Genomic DNA, 27,078 nt, shown 5'->3' on the forward strand with positions numbered 1-27,078 from the left:
TTTCCCTTTGCTAGTAAACGCAAAAACTTTTGAGCAAACCAATCAAAATACGCTTTTTACGATTTTTTTTACCAAAAATATGTAGCATAAAACAAATTGGCCTAAAATGTTAAAAAATTTTGATTTTTACATTTTTTGGGGGGAATTTCATATAAAAAAAATTTGAAAAATATTGTTATTTTTTCAAAATTGACGCTCTTTTTTTGTTTGTAGCGCATGATCAAAAAATCGCACAGGTGATCAAATACCACCAAAAGAAAGCTCTGTTTGTGGGAAAAAAAAGGACGTCAAATTTGTTTATGTACAGCGTCGCACGACCGCGCAATTGTCCGTTAAAGTCACGCAGTGCCGAATCGCAAAATACCCCTGGTCAGGAAGGGGGTAAAATCTTCCGGGGCTTAAGTGGTTAAACAGGTGTCCCAACTGGAAAATTTCCCCTCAGTTCTTGTTCTGATCATAGCTGAAAAAGTTGGATTATCCCTTCATTTCAGTCCAGGTAACAATGGTCAGCAAACAGAGTAAATCATCCCAACACGCAGCACTGAAAACCCTTCAACACTCGGTCTGAGTCTTGGACTCTCCATTGGCTTTATATACACTTTAAATAAATACAAAACCCCTAAAGAATCTTACCAGCCTTCGTTGAGGCTTGATCAATGGGCGGTTGATTCCGTTCATCTTGTGGTAAAGCCCACAGGCATTGCAGAGATAGTGGCCTGTACCATCCCTTCTCCACAGAGGGGTGGACATCGCTCCACAGTTGACGCATTCCCTCCCCTCAGAGAAATCATCGAAAAACTCTGCAAGAATAGGAGAGAAAGAAAATCAGATCTTTTCCACCTGAAACAACCTGGGATTCCAAAGATGGTTAGCTGTAGACTTAAGATGATGGTTGAAGGATTTGGCCAGCAAGAGGTCCTTCTTATGGCAGATCTTTCCAAAAGCATGTATGATGTAGTCCAGTGATGGTGAACCTTGGCACCCCAGATGTTTTGGAACTATATTTCCCATGATGCTCATGCACTCTGCAGTGTACTCGAGCATCATGGGAAATGTAGTTCCAAAACATCTGGGGTGCCAAGGTTCACCATCACTGATGTAGTCTATATGGTAAAGCAAATGTGTTGCTAAGATAAAACTTTACAATAATGTGTCCACCGCAAATAAAACATGGCATAGTCACTTCTCATACCACCCATGGCACCAAGCCAAGCAGTAGTGGAGAAGAACCAGAGATGTATAGTAACTAAGTAGAACTACTTCACTACTGTACTTAAGTACCGAAAGGCGGTATCTGTACTTTCCTAGAGTAGAATTTTTTTCTCCTACTTCCACTTTTACTACACTACATTTTTTTCAATTATTTCAATACTTCTACTCCGATATTTTTTTTTTGTGCTGCATAGTTACTCGTTACAATTATAAAAATTACCACTGCCATAACAGTAGATGGCAGGTTTCATGAAGCTCAAAACATGTGTATTATCAGCGCATACGAAAATAAAAGCTACTGTATGTATAAATAAAAGCTGCATTTGAAATAATAAAAAACAATATGATGTTCAAACTTTTGACTTCTTTCTTTAATAACTACATAACACAGTACTTGTACTTTTACTTTCAGTACTTGAGTAGCAATTTTTTTTTTCAAAACTACTGGTACTTTTACTTTCAGTACTTGAGTAGCAAAATTTTTAAAAAAACTACTTGCAATACTTAAGTACAAAAAATGTTGAATACTTTAGTACTTCTACTCAAGTCACTTTTTGATTGAGCACTTCCACTTCTACTCAAGTCACTTTTTGATCGAGCACTTGTACTTTTACTCAAGTATGGGTTTCGAGTACTTTATACAACTCTGAGAAGAACCCCCGACTGAAGATCCTGCAGACTGATTCTTACATTAGTTTTATCTCACCTGCAAGCTGAGGTTCTCACTGACGGCCCCCCCATCACAACTAGATATGGAACTCAGTATTACGGCAGTATGCAGCAGGGGGCCAGAAAATCAACACTCCTAGAAGTAAGGCAGGCTTTACTATCTTTACTACTGAGGGGAAGGCATCGCACTAGGATAGGATAGATGAGTATCCCAGTATGAAGAGGACACATTACGGTAAAGCTTTATTTTAGTGACAGAGTCACTTCAATGGACTAAGCAGAGTTCCCTTGGTGCTAAATATATTCCTGGAGAACAAAAGTGATAATCTCGGAAAATCTATTGTAGATGGATACTTTTTATTCTCTACGATCACAAAACTAGGGGTCAACTACAACAGTCACAGTATATCTACAGACATACAGACTTTTACCAATGGAATTTTATTGAATGGATCAGGCAAAGAACATCTCAGATCTATAGGTAACCTAAGGTTTCATACAGATTTAAGCCTTGCGTAATAACACCTATACAGCAACTTTTACATCTAGGGGTTATCTTATAATGTCTATGTACCGTAAATAGTTTGCTGGATGAAGTCCAACTCTATTCATTTTTTATTTTTTCGTTTGGATATAGTGGGGAAGCATTAGTTCCTCTGTTAGGCCTTTATCATTGAATCAATTGTAGGGGACATACTTTTACTTCCTGTTCCTCCCCTATTGTTGAGTATTTACCTCCAATTCCTGTCCCTCTGATGCCAAGTTAGACATGTAGAGAGAAGTCACAGCTTCAAGCTTGTATGAAAATTCCTCACCTCTGCAACCCTGGGTGCCAACTAGTGGCGGTTTTAGGCATGGGCGAACGGGGAAGCCGCCCGGGGCGGCATTTTTTCATGACACGTGGGGGGCGGCATGACAGTGTTCCCCAACCCCGGGCCGCGGACTGGTACCGGTCCGTGGATCAAATGGTACTGGGCCGCCCGAGGAACTTTGAATAATTTCACTGTGGCAGGCTGGCAGCCGAGCCGAGGGGCAGAGCATTGCTCCCCCCGAGCCCGCCCATTGTGTGACAATAGCAAATGAAAATTTGCTATTGTCACACTGATCCTCCTCCTGGCCAATCAGGGAGCAGGTCCTCCAACTTCCTGATTGGCCGAAAGGCAAACCCCACGCCATTGGCCGAGGAGGAGGCGCCGCGGGAGGACTGAGGAGACGCGGGGAATCTGGGGACTGAACTGAAGAGAAGTGAGGTAAGTGCACGGACGGGTGGAACGCTGGCGTTCTGCATTGAAAGGTGGCACGCGTGACGCTGGCATCTCTACATTGAAAGGGGGCAATGCTGTGGCACTCTGCATTTATTGGGGGTAATGCTGTGGCACTCTGCATTTATTGGGGGCAATGCTGTGGCACTCTGCATTTATTGGGGGCATTGCTGTGGCACTCTGCATTTATTGGGGGCAATGCTGTGGCACTCTGCATTTATTGGGGTCAATGCTGTGGCACTCTGCATTTATTGGGGGCATTGCTGTGGCACTCTGCATTTATTGGGGGCAATGCTGTGGCACTCTGCATTTATTGGGGGCATTGCTGTGGCACTCTGCATTTATTGGGGCAATGCTGTGGCACTCTGCATTTATTGGGGGCATTGCTGTGGCACTCTGCATTTATTGGGGGCATTGCTGTGGCACTCTACATTTATTGGGGGCATTGCTGTGGCACTCTGCATTTATTGGGGGCAATGCTGTGGCACTCTGCATTTATTGGGGGCAATGCTGTGGCACTCTGCATTTATTGGGGCAATGCTGTGGCACTCTGCATTTATTGGGGCAATGCTGTGGCACTCTGCATTTATTGGGGGCAATGCTGTGGCACTCTGCATTTATTGGGGGCAATGCTGTGGCACTCTGCATTTATTGTTATGTTGTCATGTTATTTTTTTTTTTTGGGGGGGGTGAGGGGGGGGGGCGCCGGGAGGGAGTCTTGCCCGGGGAGCAATTTAATGTAGAACCACCACTGGTGCCAACCAAAGGGAACTCAATCACGTTTTATGAACTCATTAGCAAAACAGGATGCCTAGGACTATCCCTATTGGAGGAGGAGAATGGTCCTAGGCAGGACTGCAGTGTGCTATATCTGAGTTTGATAAATCTGGATGTCATCTGATGTCATCGGGGTGCAACTTCCCACTTTCCTACCAAGTCAAATGTTGACACACAGTATGTTACTAAGATGAAGAATGAAGATGTCACCCCAACAGAGAGTGAGGAGAAATCATTTACATGGGACAGGCCAAGTTTTCCTAGACAAGTATTTTCATTGCTGAACTGTGCCACTGTTGAAGATTTGCAATAATTTATTGACCTGGTGACTCATTATCCCCAGGGCCGCTGATAGGGGGGGACCACCAGCCCTCTTGTAGGGGGCCCGAGCACACAGGGGGGCCCACACAGAGAGGGGGATTAGTGATGGACAACAAATACAGAAATCTTCCTCCAGCACCTGAATCTGATCTGTCCCTCTCCCTGCTATCAGCTTTTATCTGTTGAGAAAGAGACAGTCGTCCCTCACTAATCCCCCTACCTTGTGTGGGCCCCCCTCCCAGCACTTATCTCTGCTCAGGAGTTTATTTGTAAATTGTAACTTTGTTTCTCTCTCTCTCTGATCACTGAGCTCCAACTGCCCAGCCTGTATATTTTTCTCATCTCATCTTCTTTTTTATTTCACATTAGATTTAGCAGGAATTATGCGAGTTATGTTATATTTGTGTCTGCTAATAGTGATTTTTGTTGATTTCCTTGGGGGGGCCCTGCCAGGTAGTCTGTACGGGGCCCCGCGATTTCTAACAGCAGCCCTGATTATCCCAATGGGACACAGACATAAAATCCTTACAAAAATGCAAAACTTTTCCTGCTCTATCCAAATGTAAAAAAAAGGCAGCTGGAGTCTTAGATTACAAATGATATGCATATATAAAAACTCTATTAAGGTTTAGCCTACATATGCCAAATTTATGTTTACGAATGCAAATACCTACCATCCTTTATATTAACAGGGTTTCTACCATGCAAAGCACCTAATATTTCACATCAAGTTGACACAACTCTTAAAACAAGACAAAGGTTAGAGAGCAACCAACTTTTCTGTGCAGCTAATGACAGGAGTTTGAGCCCTGTCCTTAAATAGAAGGGGAACGCTCATCGACATACCAACCCCATGCTAACTGCCATTGCTTGTTCTTCTCCCAACCAAGTGTTCAAAATAAACTTCTAAGCAGGGATCCTCAAACTATGGCTCTCCAGCTGTTGCCGAACTACACATCCCATGAGGCATTGTAAAACTCAGAGATTCACAGAAATGACTAGGCATGATGGGAATTGTAGTTCCTGAACAACTGGAGGGCCATAGTTTGAAGACCTCTGAAGAAGAATATACTCTTGCGGATGCTGCTGGTTAAACTTTCTCCATCTGAACACAACTTTATGTGGGGCCGAAAGTGTGACACTTCCTCATTAGAACACTGATAAGCATTTACAGCAATTTCCTTGCAGTTTCTGAAAAGGACCCCCCCTAAAAAAAAAAAAATCATTTTGTGGGCCCCTTATATTTTGAAGTATCATCCACATGTAGTAGAAAAAAATAGAGATCTTCAGTTAATCCAATTCAGGTGAGCCCAGTCTATCATGGGCACACTCCATGGGGCTCATACCGTCCCTCTTGGGGTTATGACATGGCATGGACAGTATAGTGGACTGAAAAGGGAGAATTTTTGTATGAAAAATAAGAAACACTTACAGAGATAGAGGGTGCCTGTGGCTGTCATGGTCACCTCCATTGGGCCTCTCTTATGGTGGAAGGGACCTCCACCAGTGTATGACCCAGTGGTGTATTTAGGTTTTGTGCAGCCCTAGGCCTGACTAAACTTGTGCAGCCCCTAATTTAAATATGACCCACCTCTTCCTGTAAAGGCCACACCCCTTCCTGTTTATGACCCATCCTGTTATCTGTAAACCACAGATCACAACCAGTCTATCAGTGCCCATCAGTCCAGCCTCATCAGTGCCGCCTTATCAGTGCCCATCAGCGCAGCCTCATTACTGCCCATCAGTGCAGCCTCATCAGTGCGGCCTCATCAGTACAGCCCGATCAGTGGCCACCAGTTCAGCCTATCAGTGCCCATTAATGCAGTCCATCAGTGCCCATCAGTGCAGCTTATCAGTTTAACCTCATCAGTGGCCATCAGTGAAGCCTACTAGTGCCCATCAGTACCAGCAGGTAGCAGTGTGACTGCTTTATGGGGGTGCTAGACTGATTTGCCCCATAGGACTGGCACTATACTAAAAGTGTAGTACAAGCCGGTGGGGACCCTTTTCGTGCGGGAGCCAGGAGGAGGCTGTTTTTTTTTCAATGTGGGGCGCAGCTTTTTTGCTGCCACCCTGCAAAGTGCTGCCCTAGGCCTGGGCCTTGTTGGCCTAGGCCAAGATACAGCACTGGTATGACCGTGGGTGACAGTCAGTGAAGCATCATTGAATAATCTAGATATGCCCTGTTCTTTCCTTCTACCTTCCCCTGCTAGTCCTCCCCTCCTCCTCATCATGTACTTCAAGGCCTGCATCAAGGCCAAGAGCCTATCATCAAGAAAGATAGGAACAAGTCCATGGTAGTTGTCCTCAGGATTTATTGAGGAAGTCTAGGAAAAGTCAAACACCAACCCCAGGAACTAAGACCATGCTTTCAGGAAGAAGAGGAAGAGTTCCTTGGGACATCATGTGACATCTTTTATTGAAAATCTAATTAAATAAAGAAAAGCAAAGCTATTTTTTTAGTTTTGAACAGTGTGGAGAAGGATTACAACCCCTTTCAGGCTTTTATTGCCATCTGTTCCCCAGAGATTCGCGCCTGTAATTTATCCTGTTTACAGTTTTCGAGCATAAATGTGAAAGGAAATCTCAAATTATGGGTTGTCATCAGAAAAGGAATAAAGGGGAAATCTTCTAATGGGGACACTAATGGTCTGAATACACGATTAGAATATCGCCCGATCATTCAAACATTGACGTTTGAAAAAGTATTTGTCGGTCGAAAACGTTGCCAACATATGCGGTCCGAATATCGCCCGGCCGTTGCCCGCCGACCATCGAAACAGTGTTCGTCGGTCGAAAACGTTGCCAACATTATTGATCCATATATATCCAACGATATATTTTTGCTGAGAGGCCTTCTTTAGCTTTTTTCATTTGTGTTTACGAAACTTCTTGAACTTGTGCAATGCTTCCGGGTCGACAAACATTTCCGGGAAAATATTTCCGGGCATGCGTGATGAGGTTATACAGATTTAAACCGAACGACCTCGTATAGAATATCGTTCTTTCGCAAACGAGACAACAGAATTTTTTGTGTTTTCAAGCGGTATTTTTCGTTCACGATATCGATATCGCTCATTGATGGCTGGGCATTAACGAGTAGAATATCGTCCGATCGCGTGCTGAACGGAAATTTTCGGCCGATTTTCTTATCGTGTATTCCAGCCATAAATCTGGTGATAACCAGGAATTCCCTCACTTTGGAGGGATTATCTCTTACTTCCTGTTTTGGCTATGGGACAGGAAGTGAAGGGAAATCTCACCAATGGACCACAGATGGAAAAAATAACAAAGATTATAACCCTCTATCCAGAAAAAGAAAAAGAAATTAGTTCTCCTTTAAGATGAAAATATAAAAGGCTACCTCTACAAATTAAAATAACTATAATGTAGCTACATACATTCCTCTTTTACAAACCATGATTAACAACTAGTAATTTTCTCCCCTCTGTATTTTGACACGGGGAATGAAACATTGTAAATCACAGTATAATATGCATTTATTGTACCTCCTGCCTTTACCATGTGTAAATATTTAGAACGCCGCTCTCTTAAACCGAGTAGCAAAAGAAACTCGCAACCAGCTCAGCGAGTATCTGTAATAACAAAGCCATATACGGGTTGGAGCCTGGTTACTCATCGCAAAAGAAAAGTTTTGTAAGTTTTCTTTTTTAATTATTAAAATTGAGTTTAAACTTACACAAATAAAAAAAAAAAAAAACTGGGACCTGATTTTTTTTTTAAGTAGAAAAGAATTTGAAAAAATAGTTGGTTGAAAAACAAAAAAAGAAAAAAAATTACTAATGTATGGGCTGCTTTAGCGGTATAAATTATATCAACTGGTACTTAGCCAAGGTCCTGGCGGGGCAATGGGGCCCCTGATTCAGGAAAAGTGAGGAGTGAGTGTCAGGAAATTTGCACAATTTGCACAATGTTAACAACTAGTAATTTTCTATATTATATTCCTATATAATTTCTTTATTATTATACAAGTTATTACTTTAGGGTCCTCATTAATGTCCCCACTTACATCAGGGTCACTATCAGAGTTCCCCCTTAAGTCAGAATCTTCTCGTACATAAGGTTCCCTATGAAAGTTCCGCTTACATCAGGGTCTCCATTAAAGCCCCCCTTACATCAGAGTTCCCATCAGAGTCTCCCCTTACTCTAGGTTCCCCATTAAAGCCCCCCTTACATCAGAGTCCCCATCAGATTCCCCCCTTACATCAGAGTCCTCTCACATATCAGGGTCCCCATCAGGGTTCCCCCTTATATCATGTTCCCCATCAGATCCCCCCCCATATCAGGGACCCCAACAGAGCTCCCCTTATAATATGGCCCCCATCATAGCCCCCTCCCCCTTACATCAGTGTACCCTCTACATCAGAGTTTTTCATTACATCAGGGTCCCCACAAGAGTTCCCCTTAACTCAAAATCTTCTCGTACATAAGGTTCCCTATGAAAGTCCCGCTTACATCAGGGTCTCCATTAAAGCCCCCCTTACATCAGAGTTCCCATCAGAGTCTCCCCTTACTCTAGGTTTCCCATTAAAGCCCCCCTTACATCAGAGTCCCCATCAGATTCCCCCCTTACATCAGAGTCCCCTCTCATATCAGGGTCCCCATCAATGTTCCCCCTTATATCATTTTCCCCATCAGATCCCCCCATATCAGGCACCCCATCAGGGCTCCCCTTATATTATGGCCCCATCATAGCTCCCCCCTTACATCAGTGACCCCTCCACATCAGAGTCTTCCGTTACATCAGGGTCCCCACCAGAGTTTCCCCTTACATCAGATTCCCTATGAAAGTCCCCCTTACATCAGGGCCCCCGTGACAGTCTCCCCTTACATCAGAAACCCTATTAAAGTCCCCCCCCCCCACCCACATCAGAGTCTTCACTTACATCAGGGTCCCCATCAGAGTTCCCCCTTACATCAGTTTCCCTTACAAAAAAGTCCCCCTTACATCAGAGTCACTATCACAGTCCCTCCCTACATCAGAGTTCCCATCAGAGTCTCCCCTTACCTTAGGGTCTCCATCAGAGCCCCCCGAGTACATCAGTGCCCCATGAGAGCCTCCCCTTTATTCAGAGGGCAGGATAAAATCTTGCAGTGGATTTGACTCAAGGACTGTAGTTTAGAGACCCCCTTCTCTATAGTGTGACATGACATGGCATTCACTCAAGCAAATGCAGACGGTTACTGAAAGGTTCACATTTCCTTTGAATTTCATAATAATAAGTTCTCCTTTAAGCACTGTGTCTATATGTCTACAGCCAAGACAAATACTTAAATTAAATGTAAAGTTTTCATAATGAAAGACCTTCAACCTATATTAGCATGACCTAATCATAAAGGCAAACAGTCCCTGTATATTGTCTAGCCTGGCACGGACTGGTAGCCCTTTCTCTGTACTAATATTTTCTTAGCTAATAAGGCCACAGCCAGAGTTTACAGCTAAATGTCTTTATGGCTTCCAGTTACTTAACTTGGCTTTAAGTCCTGTCATTATGGGATTTTTCTTACACGTTCCTCTCCCTCCAACCCTCGCCCCCTCCTTCCACTTCTTCTACAAGCAGCAGACAGGAGAGGAAACACTTCTATAAACTACAAATTGTACTTTCTACACTTATTATTGTCCCATGGGTCTTGGAACAATAGGGATTGAGTGGGTCGCCCCACAGCTGCACCAGACAGAGGGAGCAACAATTTCCCATTTGAAAGGATCAGAGCCCTCTGACAGACAGGTCTGCTGTATAAGAGGAAAAGGAGAGACTTCATTAATCACGGCTCTTATAACCCTGGGAAAATGATATTTACATCCGCAACACCACACAGTTCTTCCAAGGTTACCAGGAGGATAGAAACATGGATTGAAGCAAGAAGGCCAATGAATATTTATGATAGTAGACAAAAAGGAAGAGAACTCACTGCTCTAGGTGATTTCAGAAGCCTAATGACACACCGGTGCACGCCTCGGCTCGCCTCCATGGATAATCAAATGTAGAAGAAATGGCTACACTCCAGGTGTGATCAAAATCCAGGTTTATTAGCTGAACATCCCAATGTGACTAATGTGGCAAGGTACTACTCTTTCCCGTAGTTAGTAAATGCAATAACCTTTGCGCAAACCAATCAATGTGCTTATTGTGATTTTTTTTTACCAAAAATATGTAGCAGAAAACAAATTTGCCTAAAATGTTAAAAAATTTTGATTTTTACATTTTTTTTTAGAGAATTTCATATAAAAAAAATGTGAAAAATATTGTTATTTTTTCGAAATTGTCGCTCTTTTTTTGTTTATACCACAAAAAATAAGAATCGCACAGGTGATCAAATACCACCAAAAGAAAGCTCTGTTTGTGGGAAAAAAAAGACATCAATTTTATTTGGATACAGTGTCGCACGACCGCGCAATTGTCTGTTAAACTCACGCAGTACCGAATCGCAAAATAGGGCCTGGTCTTTGAGCAGCCAAATCCTCCGGGGCTTAAGTGGTTAAAATAAACCCTCACTTTCAATTAATATGTATTTATTTACAGTACATATAAAATGTTTCATTTGATCGGAACCACAACATTTGGAGCAGAAGGTACCCTGGTCCAGTTCTGGGGGGGGTTTGATCTCATGAGGGTTCAGTCGGTTTTGCCACCGTCCCTATATATATGGTATGGGGGGTATTTGGTGCCTCAGGCTAAGAAAAGTGGGACTTTGCGGGCAAGTAATGATGTGCATCAGTATATATAAAACAATGGATTTATTTACATAAGGTATACATAAATACATATATATATATATATATATATATATTTATGTATACCTTATGTAAATAAATCCATTGTTTTATATATACTGATGCACATCATTACTTGCCCGCAAAGTCCCACTTTTCTTGGCCTGAGGCACCAAATACCCCCCATACCCTGGTCCAGTTCTTATATTGCCAGGTCTACAGAAAAAATGTGCGCAATTTTCTCAGAAAACTAGCACTGCAGACAATTGTTTAGGCAACAATTCTGAACAGGATCTTCACTATTTAGTGGTGCAAAGGATTTAATAAATAAATAAAAATAGTGCCTTCAAAAGCTATCGTATGTGTCTGACCAGTTCTTCATTTTTATCATTCCTAAATAAACAGTTCTTTGTAACATGTAATACAGTTGTAGACCGTAGTAAGATACCCACTTTTATCGTATTCTAAATGTCAAGTTGATATAAACCACAGAATGTATTTATTCTGTATTGATTTTAAGTCATAAGGACACAATGAAGAATACAAGGAGCTCCATGGGGCAGGACTTGCAAATTTAGTGGGTGTGAGTAGTGCTAATTTTCTAGTAAAATGTTTCTCTTTCTTTAGTTCAGTAATAAAAAATATATTTTTTTCTCTTTTTTTTTAGATTCTGAATTTTTCATATTTCATTTTTTTTTCTAAGAAAGCACTGTAATCTTGAAATTCTACAGCTGTTGTGGTAAAAATAGAATTAAATCACTCACTCCAAATAAAAAATCTTAGTCATTTCACACAGACAGCCGGAAAAAATGCATGCTGGTAGTGCTGCATTTATTATTATGAAGTCCAATGTCCTTTGCAGAATAAATAAATAATGAATGCTTATATTTTGCACATAAATGCTAATTATATTAGCATATTATTAGCATAATATAAGCACATTTCTGTTACTGTATGTAGATTTTAAATATGCTTTAGATTCAGATTGATCTGCTTAAAAGTGGATATTCATGGAAGGGATCGACCGATTATCGGCAATACCGATATATCGGGGGCCGATATGCACTTTCTCCGATATATCGGAATCGGCCCCTGAGGTTACCGATATTGCTGATATTTCGAGAAAGTGTACTGCAGCTAGGGGCATCACACCAGTACCGGCGTCCATAGCCTATGATTGGCTGACATGTAATGACAACCAATGTGGCTGAGAAGCCGCTCGGCTGTCAATACAAGGAGCGGGAGGGGACATCTCCCCCCCCCCCCGCGCCGCCTTCCGCGGCTCGCCTGGGTCTCCCGTCCCGTGGAAAGATAAAAAAAACGAATGAAGAGCTGCTTTAGGTATGTGTAAAGAAGCAGGGGTGAGGTTTGGTGGGGGGGCTTGGGAGCCTTCCTGGCCAGCAGAACACAAGCCACCGACAGAAATCGAATGTAAAAAATTAAACAGGCTGGTTGGATCCAAGTTGATTAATGGATCGACATGGGTACAATCAGCTTGCCCATACATGGATAGAATGTTGGCCAGTCCCTGCTGAACCAGACAAATTTTGATCCATGTATGGTCCACGTAATATTGTAGTAAACCTTTTAGTTTCTTTTAAGGCCTCCCCAAATTCTTGATATGCAAATTAGATGTCTAGAAAACCTGAAGTACAATAATCCATTGTCAGCATATGAGTAATGACTGTTTCCTGGGGAAAATAGGGAAGGGAAATATGCACAATACAGCAAGCCTACTGTCTCTAATTTGTAATATTTTCTTATTGTTGCAGCAGATCAAAATGCTAGCTATATGCACAGCACCAACTAGTGGCCAAAAAGCAGATTAGCCTCTGTAGGGAACCAAGGGATTCCAAATTCCATATAATTTTGCACAACTCAGATCTGCAAGCCGGCGCCATAATCTCAATGACTATTAAGAACTACGAAATAGGTAAATATTTTTGCAAACAAATTTCTATTTTCTAATTAAAATACTATTAGATATAAATGACCCCTCACTAAAGGAAAAAGAGATACCTGTATGTACTCATACCTACATAAGTCTCCCCATACCTTGTTGCAGAATAGAACTATACAAGCTCCTAATTACTTTGGAATAAATGAATCAAATTCCTGCTCCCCTCCCAATGCAGCCACCAGACAGCAAGGGATGGTGGGAAGATAAAACACATATTTCCGTGGAATTTGTCTTTGCCGCAGACATGATTTTATTTCTTGGCTAGATTTTTTTTTTTCTATTGAAGTAGCAATGATAGCCAGTTACTTGCAAAACTGTTGGCAACCAAATGTAAAACTAAGTTGGCTTTTCACCAGCGTGCACATTTATACTATATAAATAAACAGACATACAAGGAGAGCTTCTGCACTATAACCACCCCCACCCGTGACACAGCCCCTCTATGCCCCCAGTGAAAGTGTATTCCATTAGGGCTCTGACGAGTGGTTTGTATATTTTAACCAAAGAAAAGTTATATCAACACATCACCACAACTAAGTGATTACACCGATGGAGGCTCGTCGGCTCAGGCAAACATAGAGAGGGCCTCTAGCATTACTTACATTCGGCCCTTTTTGAAATTCCATACCATTTCCGAAAGCCATTTGTAAAATGTTTACAATACTACTATGTCAGGCTCATCGATCTGTAAGATCTACTTTACTTTTATCTGAACGGGAATATTTTCTGTTTATAATTTGTGAGTGCTTGAGCCAAGTGCAGCCATCATACAAAAAAAAAGAAAAGTTGCAGAAAGGATCTCCACACTGGATACATCATGCAGTCTACTTGGCAATCTTGTCAAGGCGTATCGAATGTTTCGAGGACACGCTGGACCTCTTTATTAAAGTGTTTCTGAACCAAAGCACAAATATGAAATACAATGCCGCTTACCAGTTTTTAGATGAGGCAGCTCTATTAGTTTATTTTTTTCAAGTAAATTTCTCGCAAGTGCTGAAAATATCTGTAGCCCCAAACAATGAAAAAAGGACCATTCGAATGCTCCCCAACCCAAACCTGTGCCAATTGGATCAGCATGTGAAAAGACTGGTGCAAGACAGACAGACTAGACTCCCTGTTGCATGAAAGTATATGAGATGGGTAAAAGATGGCCTCTACGATTAAGCCCCGAAAAGGGTGAAACTAGTCTGAGGCATTCTCTACAGGAAAAATGGCCTCTATGATTAAGCCCCGAAAAGGGTGAAACTAGTCTGAGGCATTCTCTACAGGAAAAATGGCCTCTACGATTAAGCCCCGAAAAGGGTGAAACTAGTCTGAGGCATTCTCTACAGGTGGAGAACAGGAGCTGAAGCCATCTTTTTTGTGGACGTCTTTGGAGGCAGGCATGACATCTGAACTTCTGTGTAGGGGTATATATACACACACACACATATATGTATATATACACATACACACATATAGGTGTGAAAGTAGCGGAACCCTATGCCTGCGCTAATGAAATTATTTGCAGGCATGTGGTTCCGCTCCTATCACACCTATATGTGTGTATGTGTATATATACATATATGTGTGTGTGTATATATACCTCTAAACAGAAGTTCAGATGTTATGCCTGCCTCCAAAGACGCCCAAAAAATGCCCAAAAAAACGCCTGCAACAAAAACGCCCAGGTGTGTTATTCCCACCGAGATCAGCACTTACTAGTAGCCTATAAAGTCCCAACACATTTGAGAGGCTGAGAGACCCCATTAAATTGTGGGATTCTCTCATTCCCCCCTTTTTTTTTCTATTTGGCGGGGCTATCTTATATACTGGGGGGCGTATTCACTACTGATTGGCCTCTAAACCACCTAGTCACTCCAATCACATTCCTAGCATCCTCCTGCCCCCTCAATTGGCTTTTACAAATGTTTCTGGTCCAATCACGGGCTTTTAAAGCCCAGTTCCTGTCCCATTGCATTTTGGTCGGTTCTGGTTGCCGAATTCCAAACTTTTTCCGCAAAAAGTTTGGAATTCGGCCGAATTTCGAACCGTCAATGTTCGGGTCGAACCAATAGTCGACCCGAACCCTTCGATCATCCCTAGTCCTCAATGATGTCTTGACAAGATTGTCAAGAAAATAGCTTGAAGTATTCAGCATGGAGCAACAACATTTTCTTCAATTTTGTTTCTGACAGTGCCACCATTGGCTGTGCAACTGGGGTTTACAATGGCTTTTTAATGTATATGTGCAGGATGGTTATCTCAAACTTGTTAAGAAACAACACAGTTTTACATGCCCTCACATACATGAGGTATGGTATCTCTATTAAAGCCCATGTGGGACTAAGAGAAAAAAGCTCCATAGGTAAAGCTCAGTTCCAGCCATAAATTCTGGCTTAGTTTTGGACAGAGTGGAAATGGTTAGATGTTTAGTTGGGTTTTAATTGCTGTCTGTGACCTGCATTGGGGAGCTCTCCTTCATTTTATCCTAGTAACACCAAGGCAATAAATGAAAGAAATGTGGACAGCTATTTTCACCCAGGGTTATGTGGAAACCTAGGTTTCCTCCAGAGATTGATAGGATTTCCTTTGAGCTGTGGCTGACTGACATCCTATTTGATGGTGCCTGCATAGCTCCATGGCCAACACCACTTGGCAGAGCAAGCTGTATGAGTCCAATAATATTTTTAGTAAGGGTGACATTCTGACCACCACTGTAAGGGATTCATTTTTCCCACTGGCCATCAATGAATTTGTCTTAGCAAGAGTTCGCCAGGAACTGAACCAATTATTTGGTTTTAAGAGAAAGGATTCCCTGAGACCTGAACACAATGAATGAGTTTTAGCAAGGGCTCCCCAAGACCTGAACATTATTTCAAGGTTTCCTCAGGGGTAAAAGGTTTGAGAAAGGTTGCTAAAAGAGGTTACAACTTTTCTCCACTTTCCCCAAAAAAACATTTTTGTATTGTTCCCTTTGAAGATCATTTCTTGCTTATGTTATACTGTGTAATTAGGATGCTGAGCATGAAATTAAGGGTACTCTCTGCAAGAGCAATAAACACCTGACCTAATACTAATTAGTCTTCACTTATTTCTTCATAACTAAATTAAGAGGAATTTTGGTGGGACTATACTTGGTCAACATGTAATTACTTGATTACAACAAAAACAAACTGAAGAAAAATTATAACCGTAATAACAGACAATACAGTTATAGATTTTCTGGTTCAGCCTTTTAGTAAGGTGGAGAAAAATAATAACCTCTTATAGAAGACCTTCTTTCTCAAACCTTTTACTTTAGAGGAACCCTTAAAATAATGTTCAGGTTTTGGAGAACCCTTGCTAAAAACAATTAATTGTGTTTGGGTCCCAGGAAATTCTTGTTGTTGTAAAACCAAATCATTGTTAGCCAGTGGGAAGAGTGTTACATGGGAATGACTTTTTGGATTGTCCTGTGGAGTTGTAGAAAGTATTCTACATAACGCATATTCAAATTAAGGGTACTACATGTCTTATTGACTTCCTCAAAGATGGGTCTTGCCGGATATATTACATCGTCCGATCCCTCACCCCTAATGGGTGTGGGAAGAGTCTTAGTGGTGGCCAGAATTTTACCCTTACAGAAAGCTAAAACATCATGTTGTCTCTAGAATTATGCAGGCACCATTAAATGGGAATTTGATTCCTTCTTCTATGATTATACAGCATGGATGGATGAATTTCAAGCTGTGGCCATTGTATTTTGACAGCCGGCCATCAAAATGTTATATGAACAAAGCTGGTACACGAAAAGACTTCTTCCAAGTAAAATTCTTTATTCCAGCATGGATAGCGGTGACAACGTGACAAATGCTGACGCGCTTCGGCTTTACGCCTTCCTCATAGCATTCACCGCTATCCATGCTGGAATAAAGAATTTTACTTGGAAGAAGCCTTTACGTGTGCCGGTGTAACGTTAAAAAATCCTTCCCCGCGAAAATTCCCTACCCTTGTCACTTCCTGTGCACATACGTCATTAAACAGCTGAGCCGCTTCCCACTGCGCATGCTCACAGCTGCGGAGGGTAGGGAATTTTCACAGGGTATTGTTTTTTACCGTTACACCGCATCAGCTGTTACGCGTACATTAAATCATCTCCGCTCCAACCCCTCAGACTTCCCTGATCTCGGCTCCGTGATTTATATTTTCATAGACCCAGCGCCGCTTTTACATTTTGGAGCCGAGATTTTCATATATCTATGAAAATATAAATCATGGAGCCGAGATCAGGGAAGTTGGAGGGGTTGGAGCGGAGATGATTTAATGTTGGAGCGGAGATGATTTAATGTCCGCGCGGCAACAGCTGATGCGGTGTAACGGTAAAATACACTTCCCCGTGAAAATTCCCTACCCTCGCAGCTGTGAGCATGCGCAGTGGGAAGCGGCTCAGCTGTTTAATTACGTATGTGCACAGGAAGTGACGAGGGTAGGGAATTTTCACGGGTACGTTTTTTTCACAGAACACCGGCTTTATTCATATAACATTTGGTTTGGACCTTCAGTCTGAGCACCGACACTTAGCTCTTTATCTTCCCACAGTACGGTGAAACTAGGGTGAGTTGTTGTTCCGGCAATCAAAATACCTGAACAGCAAACTAATTTTCTACCCAAATCCTTTGATTTTCTATTGAGGGATGTCGACTGGGAGGTTCCTCAGGAACTAGCTGATAATTCCGCCAGCTTATATCGTTAGTTTCCACCTTCTTTACCATCTTTCTTCTAATGATGATAGAAGGTTTCAGAGGAAGGTAACTATTTTAAATAATGATGGGCATTGATATTGCACTAGTAGCATCTATGACATCATGAATGAAAAATGGCACTGGAGTATTTAGACTGAACATTGTTATCTGCTGCTGATAAAGCTTCTTTTAATCATACTGACATTTCAAATATACTTTGCTTACTTTGACATGTCATTTATTACACTTCATCATTTTGTTAGTAAACTTCATGCTGCAAAGTACTGATAATGAGTGTGCTCGGTGATTGACTGCAAGCTAGCTTTATTCTAATAGCAAAGGTGTTTCATGTGACATATAAACCATTGAACTGATGTCAATTAACTATTGGAATCTTCTCCTCTCCTTCATGGGATGAGTACTAATATAGTTAGGCCTGAAATGCTTTACCTGCCCCTTGTACAGTATGTGCGTCTTTGTACACAAGACACGGAGATTCCTTTTTCACATGACATTTTTGACATGTTGCATGCCATATGTGGGGATTATCTCTGCTCTATATTAGGAGTCAGCAATAGGAAAATCTGGTTTTCCAAGAGAGGCCATTAAGGTTTTGACACCAAAAGGTGGTTGCAATGGTTCTCAAACTTTGAGAACCTAAGGCATGGGTGTCCAACCTGCAGTCCTCCAGCTGTTGCAGAACTACAAGCTCCATCATGCTTCTGCCATTCGGAGTCATGTTTGCAACTGTCAGCCTTGTAATGCCTCATGGGACTTGAAGTTCCGCAACAGCTGGAGAGCCGCAGGTTGTATACCCATGACCTAAGGCATAACAACAGGCCTTGGGTGTAAAATGTCTTATTGAAGAAAAACAGATACCTTATATGCGAGATATTGGGGTCGATTTAATAAAACTGCAGAGTGCAAAATATGGTGCAGCTGTGCATGGTAGCCAATCAGCTTGTAAGTTCAGCTTGTTCAATTAAGCTTTGACAAAAAAAGCTGAAAGCTGATTGGTTTCTATGCAAAGCTGCCCCAGATTTTGCACTCTCACATTTTAGTAAATCAACCCCATAGTATTAATGTTGTTGAACACAGATGACTTTAGACACATCTTCTGGGTGCCAAGTGACATCCATTGGAGCCATAGGCGGTTGTTTTTGGTAGTGCAGTCATTCCACTAGTTTGCACTGGTATATCCCTAATGTGTGCAATGTATGCAGAATAATATGGAATGTGTGTCTTAGAATATTACAATATTTCAATAATATGGAACGTGTTTGCATCCTTGCATTGCACTCTATCTGCTTTGATCATCTGCTCAAGTGGAACTACAACCTGTATGTGCCCATAGTCCAAAGCTGTGATGTATCCCGAGCCATGAGATTTACAGATCTGGACTCAGCACCACAAAGGCCAGTGTGAAGAAAGCTTCTGTTTTTCGTTTTCTTGAGGAAGGATGGCCCAACTTATGATATTATACACATGTCCACTGCATTCAAAAAATGTCCCTGCTAGGTTGTTTAAAGTGGTTGTAAACCCGTATCTATACCCAGTGAAGTGACTGGCCTCGTGTAATACTCAGAGATGAAACAATTCCTCTTACATACTGTAAGTTGTAAGTTGAACCAATTTATCTGCAGCAATTTTGTTCTGTATATTCCTTTCACAGACTCACAATGCAGGAGGTGGGGAGCTGCAGTTACACACTGTACACTGAGAGCTGATTGGAGGTAAGGGACACACCCCCCATTCACACAGCACACAGGAACATAGCTGAGGCTGTCAATCAGCTGGAGGTCCCTCCCCTGTCACCTTTTTAGCGCTTGGTGTCAGGATAACTTGTCAGAAGTAATTCATGCTGATAACAGAGGAACGAAGCGCCAGAGAGAAATGACACTTAGTGCTTTGGAGAGAGAAAAGTAAACACTATGTAAATATGTGCTTTCTTCAGATTTCATGTCTGATGTTTACAACCACTTTAAGAAAAATACCATGTGCCCCACAGATGTCTACCAAATCCTTATCCTGTGTATGAACGTATCAGGCAATAAAAGTGTACATGTTCATACAACAAGTATTTGTAAAACAACTGTTCTTCATTGGATTTTATCCCCTGGATTGTGCACACAATTCTGACTGCCCACTTATGCCTGTGGTTAGCTACATTGTTAGACTGTTACATCTACACTGGCGGTGTTTGTTAAATGAGATGAGTGCAACATGTTTTGACCAGTTGCTTATTAACATCATCTTTCACAATATCATTTTGCTCCAGCAAACATTTACTAAGGAGCCTATTGATTTATTTTCACCCAAGATTCACTCGTTTTCACCTGTTTTGATAAGAAAACGTGTCTCTCTTGGTGAAAACACTGATCAATAGACACCTATGCCTTTCTCCATAGCTATATGGAATTTTACACTGTAGGAACCCTTGAAAAAAATGTATAGGTCTCAAGGAACCCCTGCTAATAAATACTATATGTACATAGTTAGTTACATAGTTAATGAGGTTGAAAAAAGACAGCAGTCCACCCAGTTCAACCTATGATGAGTGTGTGTGTGCTGTCAATAGTACATTGTATACCCCTGTATGTTGTGGTCATTAAGGTGCCCATCTAAGAGTTTTATGAAACTCTCGATGCTCCTCGCTGATACCACTGCTTGTGGAAGAGAATTCCAAATCCCTACCGTTCTGATGGTATAGAACCCTTTACGCAGTTTTACGTTAGACCGCTTCTCTTCTAATTTTAGCGAATGGCGGCGAGTCCTTTTATATCCCCTTTTACTGAATAGTTTGTTCCCTATGCTAGGGTCACCAGTACGGTATTTGTACATTGATATCATATCCCCTCCAACCGTCTCTTCTCCAGAGAGAATAAGTCCAATGTTTGTAGTCTTTCCTCATAGCTGAAATCCTCCAGTCCCTTTATTAGCTTTGTTGCCCTTCTCTGGACTCTCTCCAGTTCCAGCACATCCTTCCTGAGGACCGGTGCCCAGAACTGGATGGCATACTCCAGATGTGGCCGGACCAGAGTCTTGTAGAGTGGGAGAATAATCTCTTTATTTCTGGAGTGAATCCCCTTTTTTATACATGCCAGTATTCTGTTGGCTTTGCTTGCAGCAGCCTATCATTGCATTCCATTGCTGAGCTTGTCGTCTACTAGGACCCCCAGGTCCTTTTCCATCCTAAATTCACCCAAAATGTACAACTCTTGATACATTAGTGTGATGGTCAGTAGGAAGAATGCTCCTTACACTTGTGGTCATTGGGAAGAATCCCCCTTACAGATAGCTAAACGATCATTGCTGTAAGTGATTACTCATCTGAGAGGCAGAAATGTCTCTTTGCTTAAGGAACCCCTAGAAACCTCTAGAGGAACCTTAGGGTTCCAGGGAACCCTGGTAGAGAAGCAAGTTTTGTAAATGGCTCACTGCCCGTCGTGATGTCATCTGCCCACCCCTTCTTCATCAAATTAAACCAGGAATTCTACTTTAAATGCATACATAATCTTATAGGAAGATTGTTGCTGAAGTGAATGGCTTGGCAACAAATTCTCATTAAAGTAGCAGTCCAGGCAAAACCTAACTAATGCTAAACCTGGGAGAAAAGACAAAAGAAAAGGGGCGCACCGACCTAGTGCATCACCACTAAAACCATTTATTAAAATATTAAAAAGTATACAATATACTCACAAAGCAGGTGTGATAGTACACACATCAACATTGCATATACAATCTCCAAGGTAGCCAAGGTCCCACACGTAGCTGAATGGCATGCAGAGTGCCGTATGGGGCTGCTGTGGCTGGGCTGACGCATTTCAGGGGCGAACCCCCTTCCTCAGAGCCAGAAAAGTTGCTCAACCTGCTCTGTGCCACAATCTAAACCTAATCTATCTAACCCTGTAAAGCAAAAATCACTGTACTTACACAGAACAGGTTTAGCATTAGTTAGGTTTTGCCTGGACTCCTTTAAGATCTGACATTAGGGCTTCCAGAGCTCGTATGGTTTGTCTTCTTGACTAATATATTCGTTTCTTTTATTACATGTCACATGCAGCAATCCCTGTTTGGATTCAGTGGGATACACTACAAAGAACTACCAATGTGCACTTTGCCTCCCTTGATTGAAAATGTATATGTGTGTGTGTGTATATATGTATATATATATATATATATATATATATATATATATATATATATATATACACACACACACAATATAATGCGTATTTATATAACTATCTATATCTATCTACCTACCTACCTACCTACCTACCTACCTACCTATCTATCTATCTATCTATCTATCTATCTATCTATCTATCTATCTATCTATCTATCTATCTATCTATCTATCTATCTATCTATCTATATATATATATATATATATATATATATATATATAATTGTCAAAAGTATTGGGACGACTGCCTTTACACACACACATTAATTTTAATGCCATCCCAGTCTGTGTCCGTAGGGTCCAATATTGAGTTGGCCCACGCTTTCCAGCTCTAACAGTTTCAACTCTTCTGGGAAGGCTGTCCACAAGGTTTAGGAGTGTGTCTATGGGAATGTTTGACCATTCTTCCAAAAGCGCATTTGTGAGGTCAGGAACTGATGTAGGACGAGAAGTCCTGGCTCGCAGTCTCTGCTCTAATTAATCCCAAAGTTGTTTTATTGGTTGAGGCCAGTCAAGTTTCTCCACCCCAAAACTCTCTCATCCGTGTCTTTATAGGCCTTGCTTTGTGCACTGGTGTGCAGTCATGTTGGAACAGGAAGGAGCCATCCCCAAACTGTTCCCACAAAGTTGTGAGCATGAAATTGTCCAAAATGTCTTGGTATGCTGATGCCTTAAGAGTTCCCTTCACTGGAACTAAGGGGCCAAGCCCAACCCCTGAAAAACAACCCCACCCCATAATCCCCCCTCCACCAAATGATTTGGACCAATGCACAAAGTAAAGACATGGATGATTGAGTTTGGGGTGGAGGAACTTGATTGGCCTCTTGACCTCAACCCGATAAAACACCTTTGGGATGAATTAGAGCAAAAAATGCGAGCCAGGCCTGAACTCACAAAGTCGCTTCTGGAAGAACGGTCAAACATTCCCATAGACACACTCCTAAACCTTGTGGACAGCCTTCCCAGAAGAGTTGAAGCTGTTATAGCTGCAAAGGGTGGACCCACTCAGTATTGAACCCTATGGGCTAAGACAGGGATGCCATTAAAGTTCATGTGCCTGTAAGACTAGGTTTACAATGGTGCAAACACAGACATTGCATGTGATTCGCACCGCATCACATTCAGACTATAATGGTGTTGTGCACCCATGCGATCCTATTCCTGTACAATCTCACACTTCACACTGTGATCTGCTGACTGATCTGGGGGTGTCATTAACTTTACACTGACACCGGCAGCAGTTTTCAGATGTCAGTGTGAACCATCTGCGATTCAGGTGCGATGCAGGAACCCGCACAGGATTAGCAGGGTTTCCCAAATCGCACCAGTGTGAACCCAGCCTTAAGGCAGGCGTCCCAATACCTTTGACAATATAGTGTATATATACATATACTTTAGTGATAAAATGTCCTAGCATCACAATACTGTTATGTGATTTTTTTTTTTTTAGTTATTTGCTATTCTAGGCTTTATATCCAAATACTATACTTTTGTAATTGAAACAAATCAGTTTTAATGGCTGGCTCCCTTACAATTCAGGAACTTTTGCCCTTGTCTTCTCCTTGTCATAATCTCATACTAATTGAAAGCTGTATTGTTTATCTGATTCGGAGTGGTATGATAAACTCTTGTAACTGACTTGTCACCAGAGACTTTAGATAACCACTTCCCATGGTGTCCTTTTTATCTCATATCACCGAACAGACTCTGAATATTCCGAATGGCGCCAGAGCTCTGTTTACTTAAGTTAAAGAGAATCTAGATAATTGACGTGTTTTCTTTGTTAATTTATGATGATTGGCAATAAAAAATGATTTAAAAATTTTTTTTTTTTTTTTGGACTGATTTGGAAAGGCACATGCCTGTCTATATAAGGTCCCACAGTTAACAGTGCATATCAGAGCACAAACCAGAAGAAGTTTGGAACCACCAAGACTCTTCCTAGAGCGGGCTGCCCAGCCAAACTGAGCAATAGGGGGAGAAGGGCCTTAGTCAGGGAGGTGACCAAGAACCGGATGGTCACTCTGACAGAGCTCCAGTGTTTCTCTGTGGAGAGAGAACCTTCCAGAAGAACAACCATTTCTGAAGAACTCCACTAATCAAGCCTGTATGGTAGAGTGGTCACACGGAAGCCACTCCCCAGTAAAAGGCACATGACAGCCCGTCTGGAGCTTGCCAAAAGGCACCTGAAGAACTCTCAAACCATGAGAAACAAAACTCTCTGGTCTGATGAAACAAAGATGGAACTCTTTGGCCTGAATGACAAGCATCATGTCTGGAGGAAACCAGGCACCGCTAATCACCTGGCCAATACCATCCCTACAGTGAAGCATGGTGGTGGCAGCATCATGCTGTGGGGATGTTTGTCAGCAGCAGGAACTTGGAGACTAGTCAGGATGGAGGGAAAGATGAATTCAGCAATGTACAAAGACGTCTTTGATATAAATCTGCTCCAGAGTGCTCTGGACCTCAAACTGGGGCAAAGGTTAATCTTCCAACAGGACCACGACTCAAAGCAAGAGTGGCTATGGGACAACTCTGTGAATGTCCATGAGTAGCCTAGCCAGAGCCCAGACTTAAACCAAATTTAACATCTCTGGAGATATCTGAAAATGGCTGTGCACCAACGCTCCCCATCCAATCTGATGGAGCTTGAGAGGTCCTACAAAGACAATTGGGAGAAACTGCCCAAACTGCCCAACTGTGCCAAGCTTGTAGCATTATACTCAAAAAGACTTGAGGCTGTAATTGGTGCCAAAGGTGCTTCTACAAAGTATTGAGCAAAGGCTGTGAATAGTTAATTTTTTTAGTGGATTTTGGAATGAGGCTGTAACATAACAAAATGTGGAAGAAGTAAAGCGCTGTGAATACTTTGCAGATGTAGTGTGTGTGTGTGTGTGTGTGTGTGTATATGTATGTATATATATATATATATATATATATATATATATATATAGCTAACCTTTAAGATGTTTCTGAAGAAAATATGTCATGGCTGACTGCAAGAATTTTTCAAGTAGCTCGGCTTTATCTGTCCCAATATCTGGGGACTGGATGAGTCCAGTTCTCATTACCATACAATGGAAAATGGTGATTTTCTTTCCTGCGATCACAAGTTGCAGGAAAAAACATCATTCAATTCCCATATTAACACAGTAGGTGTTGATAGGGGAATCCCTCCAATGGACCTATGGGGGGAGCTGTCCCGGCCGGGTGAACACAGTGATTATTGATAGCGGCTACAGCTGCTGGCAAAAAACACATGAAATATCCAAAATGCTGGTTGTACCCATGTTGATTGATTAATCAGCCTGCCTATACATAGTTCATTTCTCTGCCAGTCCCTGCTGAACCAGCTGAGATTCAGGCCGTCTATGGCTTCCAAACTTTCTAAACAAAGGGCCAGGTTACTGTCTTACAGACTTTAGGGGGTTAAGAATGAGGTCAATGGGAGTAGAAAATGTCCTGGCATTAGTTGGAGTAAACAATGCCCCATCTTTAGTGTCAGCGGGAGGAATAGTGCCTCATCATTGGTGTCAATGAGTGCAATAGTGCCCCATCAGTGGGGGGAATAGTGTTCCATCATTAGTATCAGTGGGAGGAATAGTGCCCCATCAGTGATATCAGTGGGAGGAATAGTGCCCCATCATTGGTATCAGTAGAGTGAATAGTGCCCCATCAGTGGTATCAGTGGGGGGAATAGTGTCCCATCATTGGTATCAGTGGGAGGAATAGTGTTCCATCGTTGGTATCAATGGGAGGAAGAGTGCCCCATCAGTGGTATCAGTGGGAGGAATAGTGCTCAATCATTGGTATCAGCGGGAGGAATAGTGTCCCATCTTGGTATCAGTGGGAGGAATAGTGTTCCATCGTTGGTATCAGTGGGAGGAAGAGTGCCCCATCAGTGGAATCAGTGGGAGGAATAGTGCTCAATCATTGGTATCAGCGGGAGGAATAGTGTCCCATCGTTGGTATCAGTGGGAGGAGTACTGTCCCATCATTGGTATCAGTGGGAAGAATTATGCCCCATTAGTGGTATCAGTGGAGGAATAGTGCCCATTATTGGTATCAGTGAATGAATAGTGCCCATTAGTGGTATCAGTGGAGGAATAGTGCCCATTATTGGTATCAGTGAATGAATAGTGCCCATTATTGGTATCAGTGGGACTAATAGTGCCCCATGATTAGTGTCAATGGGAGGATTAGTGCCCCATCATTGGTATCAGTGGGGGGAATAGTGCCCTATCATTGGTGTCAGTGGGAGGAATAGTGCCTCGTTGTTGGTGTTAGTGTAAGACTGACAATACATTATAAGATTTATTTTTGTTTCCCCTATGATAAAAAAAAATTGCATTTCTCTCTGTGTTAACTGGTCACATACTATACAATATTATTATACAATTTTCCATTAGATTTACCAAAACCAGGGCTGCTGTTAGAAATCGCGGGGCCCCGTACAGACTACCTGGCAGGGCCCCCCCCCAAGAAATTATTAAATATATATTTAGCTAAAATTACAACAAAATCACTATTAGCAGACACAAATATAACATAACTCGCATAATTCCTGCTAAATCTAAAAAAAAAAAAACTATGTTAAATAAAAATGAATATGAGATAAGAAAAATATACAAGCTGGGCAGTTGGAGCTCAGTGATTAGAGAGACAGAGAGAGAGAAACAAAGTTACAAATAAACTCCTGAGCAGAGATAACATTAGAGCCTGTGCTGGGAGGGGGGCCCACACAGGGAGGGGGATTAGTGAGGGACCACTGTCTCTTTCTCAGCAGAAAAAAGCTGATAGCAGGGAGAGGGACGGAGATCAGATTCAGGTGCTGGAGGTCGATTTCTGTATTTGTTTTCCATCACTAATCCCCCTCCCTGTGTGGGCCCCCCTGTGTGCTGGGGCCCCCTACAAGAGGGCTGGTGGTCCCCCCCTATCAGCGGCCCTGACCAAAACCATATAATATGAGGAGAAACCTAAAACACTTTCAAACTGTATGCAATCGGGCAGACTCTTGCATTACATAGTTAAAGGTAAATCTAAAGGAAATTGAATAAGAAAATTGTATAATGCATGGCCACATTTTTAGTGTCAGTGGGAGGAATAGTTCCCCAAAGGCTCGACAAAGGCAAGCAAAGGGCTGCATCCAGCCCCTGGAACACATTTTGGAGACCACTGCTTTAAAGGGTTGGTTCCCCTTTTACAAAACATTAAAAGGTGAATAAACTCACAACACCCTATCCATA

General features: G+C 42.0%; 1 protein-coding gene across 1 annotated transcript in view; it reads right to left on the minus strand.

The window, feature by feature from the left end:
- Positions 1 to 27,078, minus strand: part of GATA4 (GATA binding protein 4) — a 93,392-nt gene that overhangs the window by 18,833 nt on the left and 47,481 nt on the right. The window contains exon 3 of the mRNA XM_082251381.1: positions 634 to 800. Within this exon, the coding sequence (XP_082107507.1) occupies positions 634 to 800 (167 nt within the window). The remainder of the gene's footprint in view (positions 1 to 633; positions 801 to 27,078) is intronic.

The sequence above is a fragment of the Pelophylax lessonae genome (genome assembly GCF_965119305.1).
Source record: "Pelophylax lessonae genome assembly, chromosome: 3".
NCBI classification, from domain to species: Eukaryota; Metazoa; Chordata; class Amphibia; order Anura; family Ranidae; genus Pelophylax; species Pelophylax lessonae.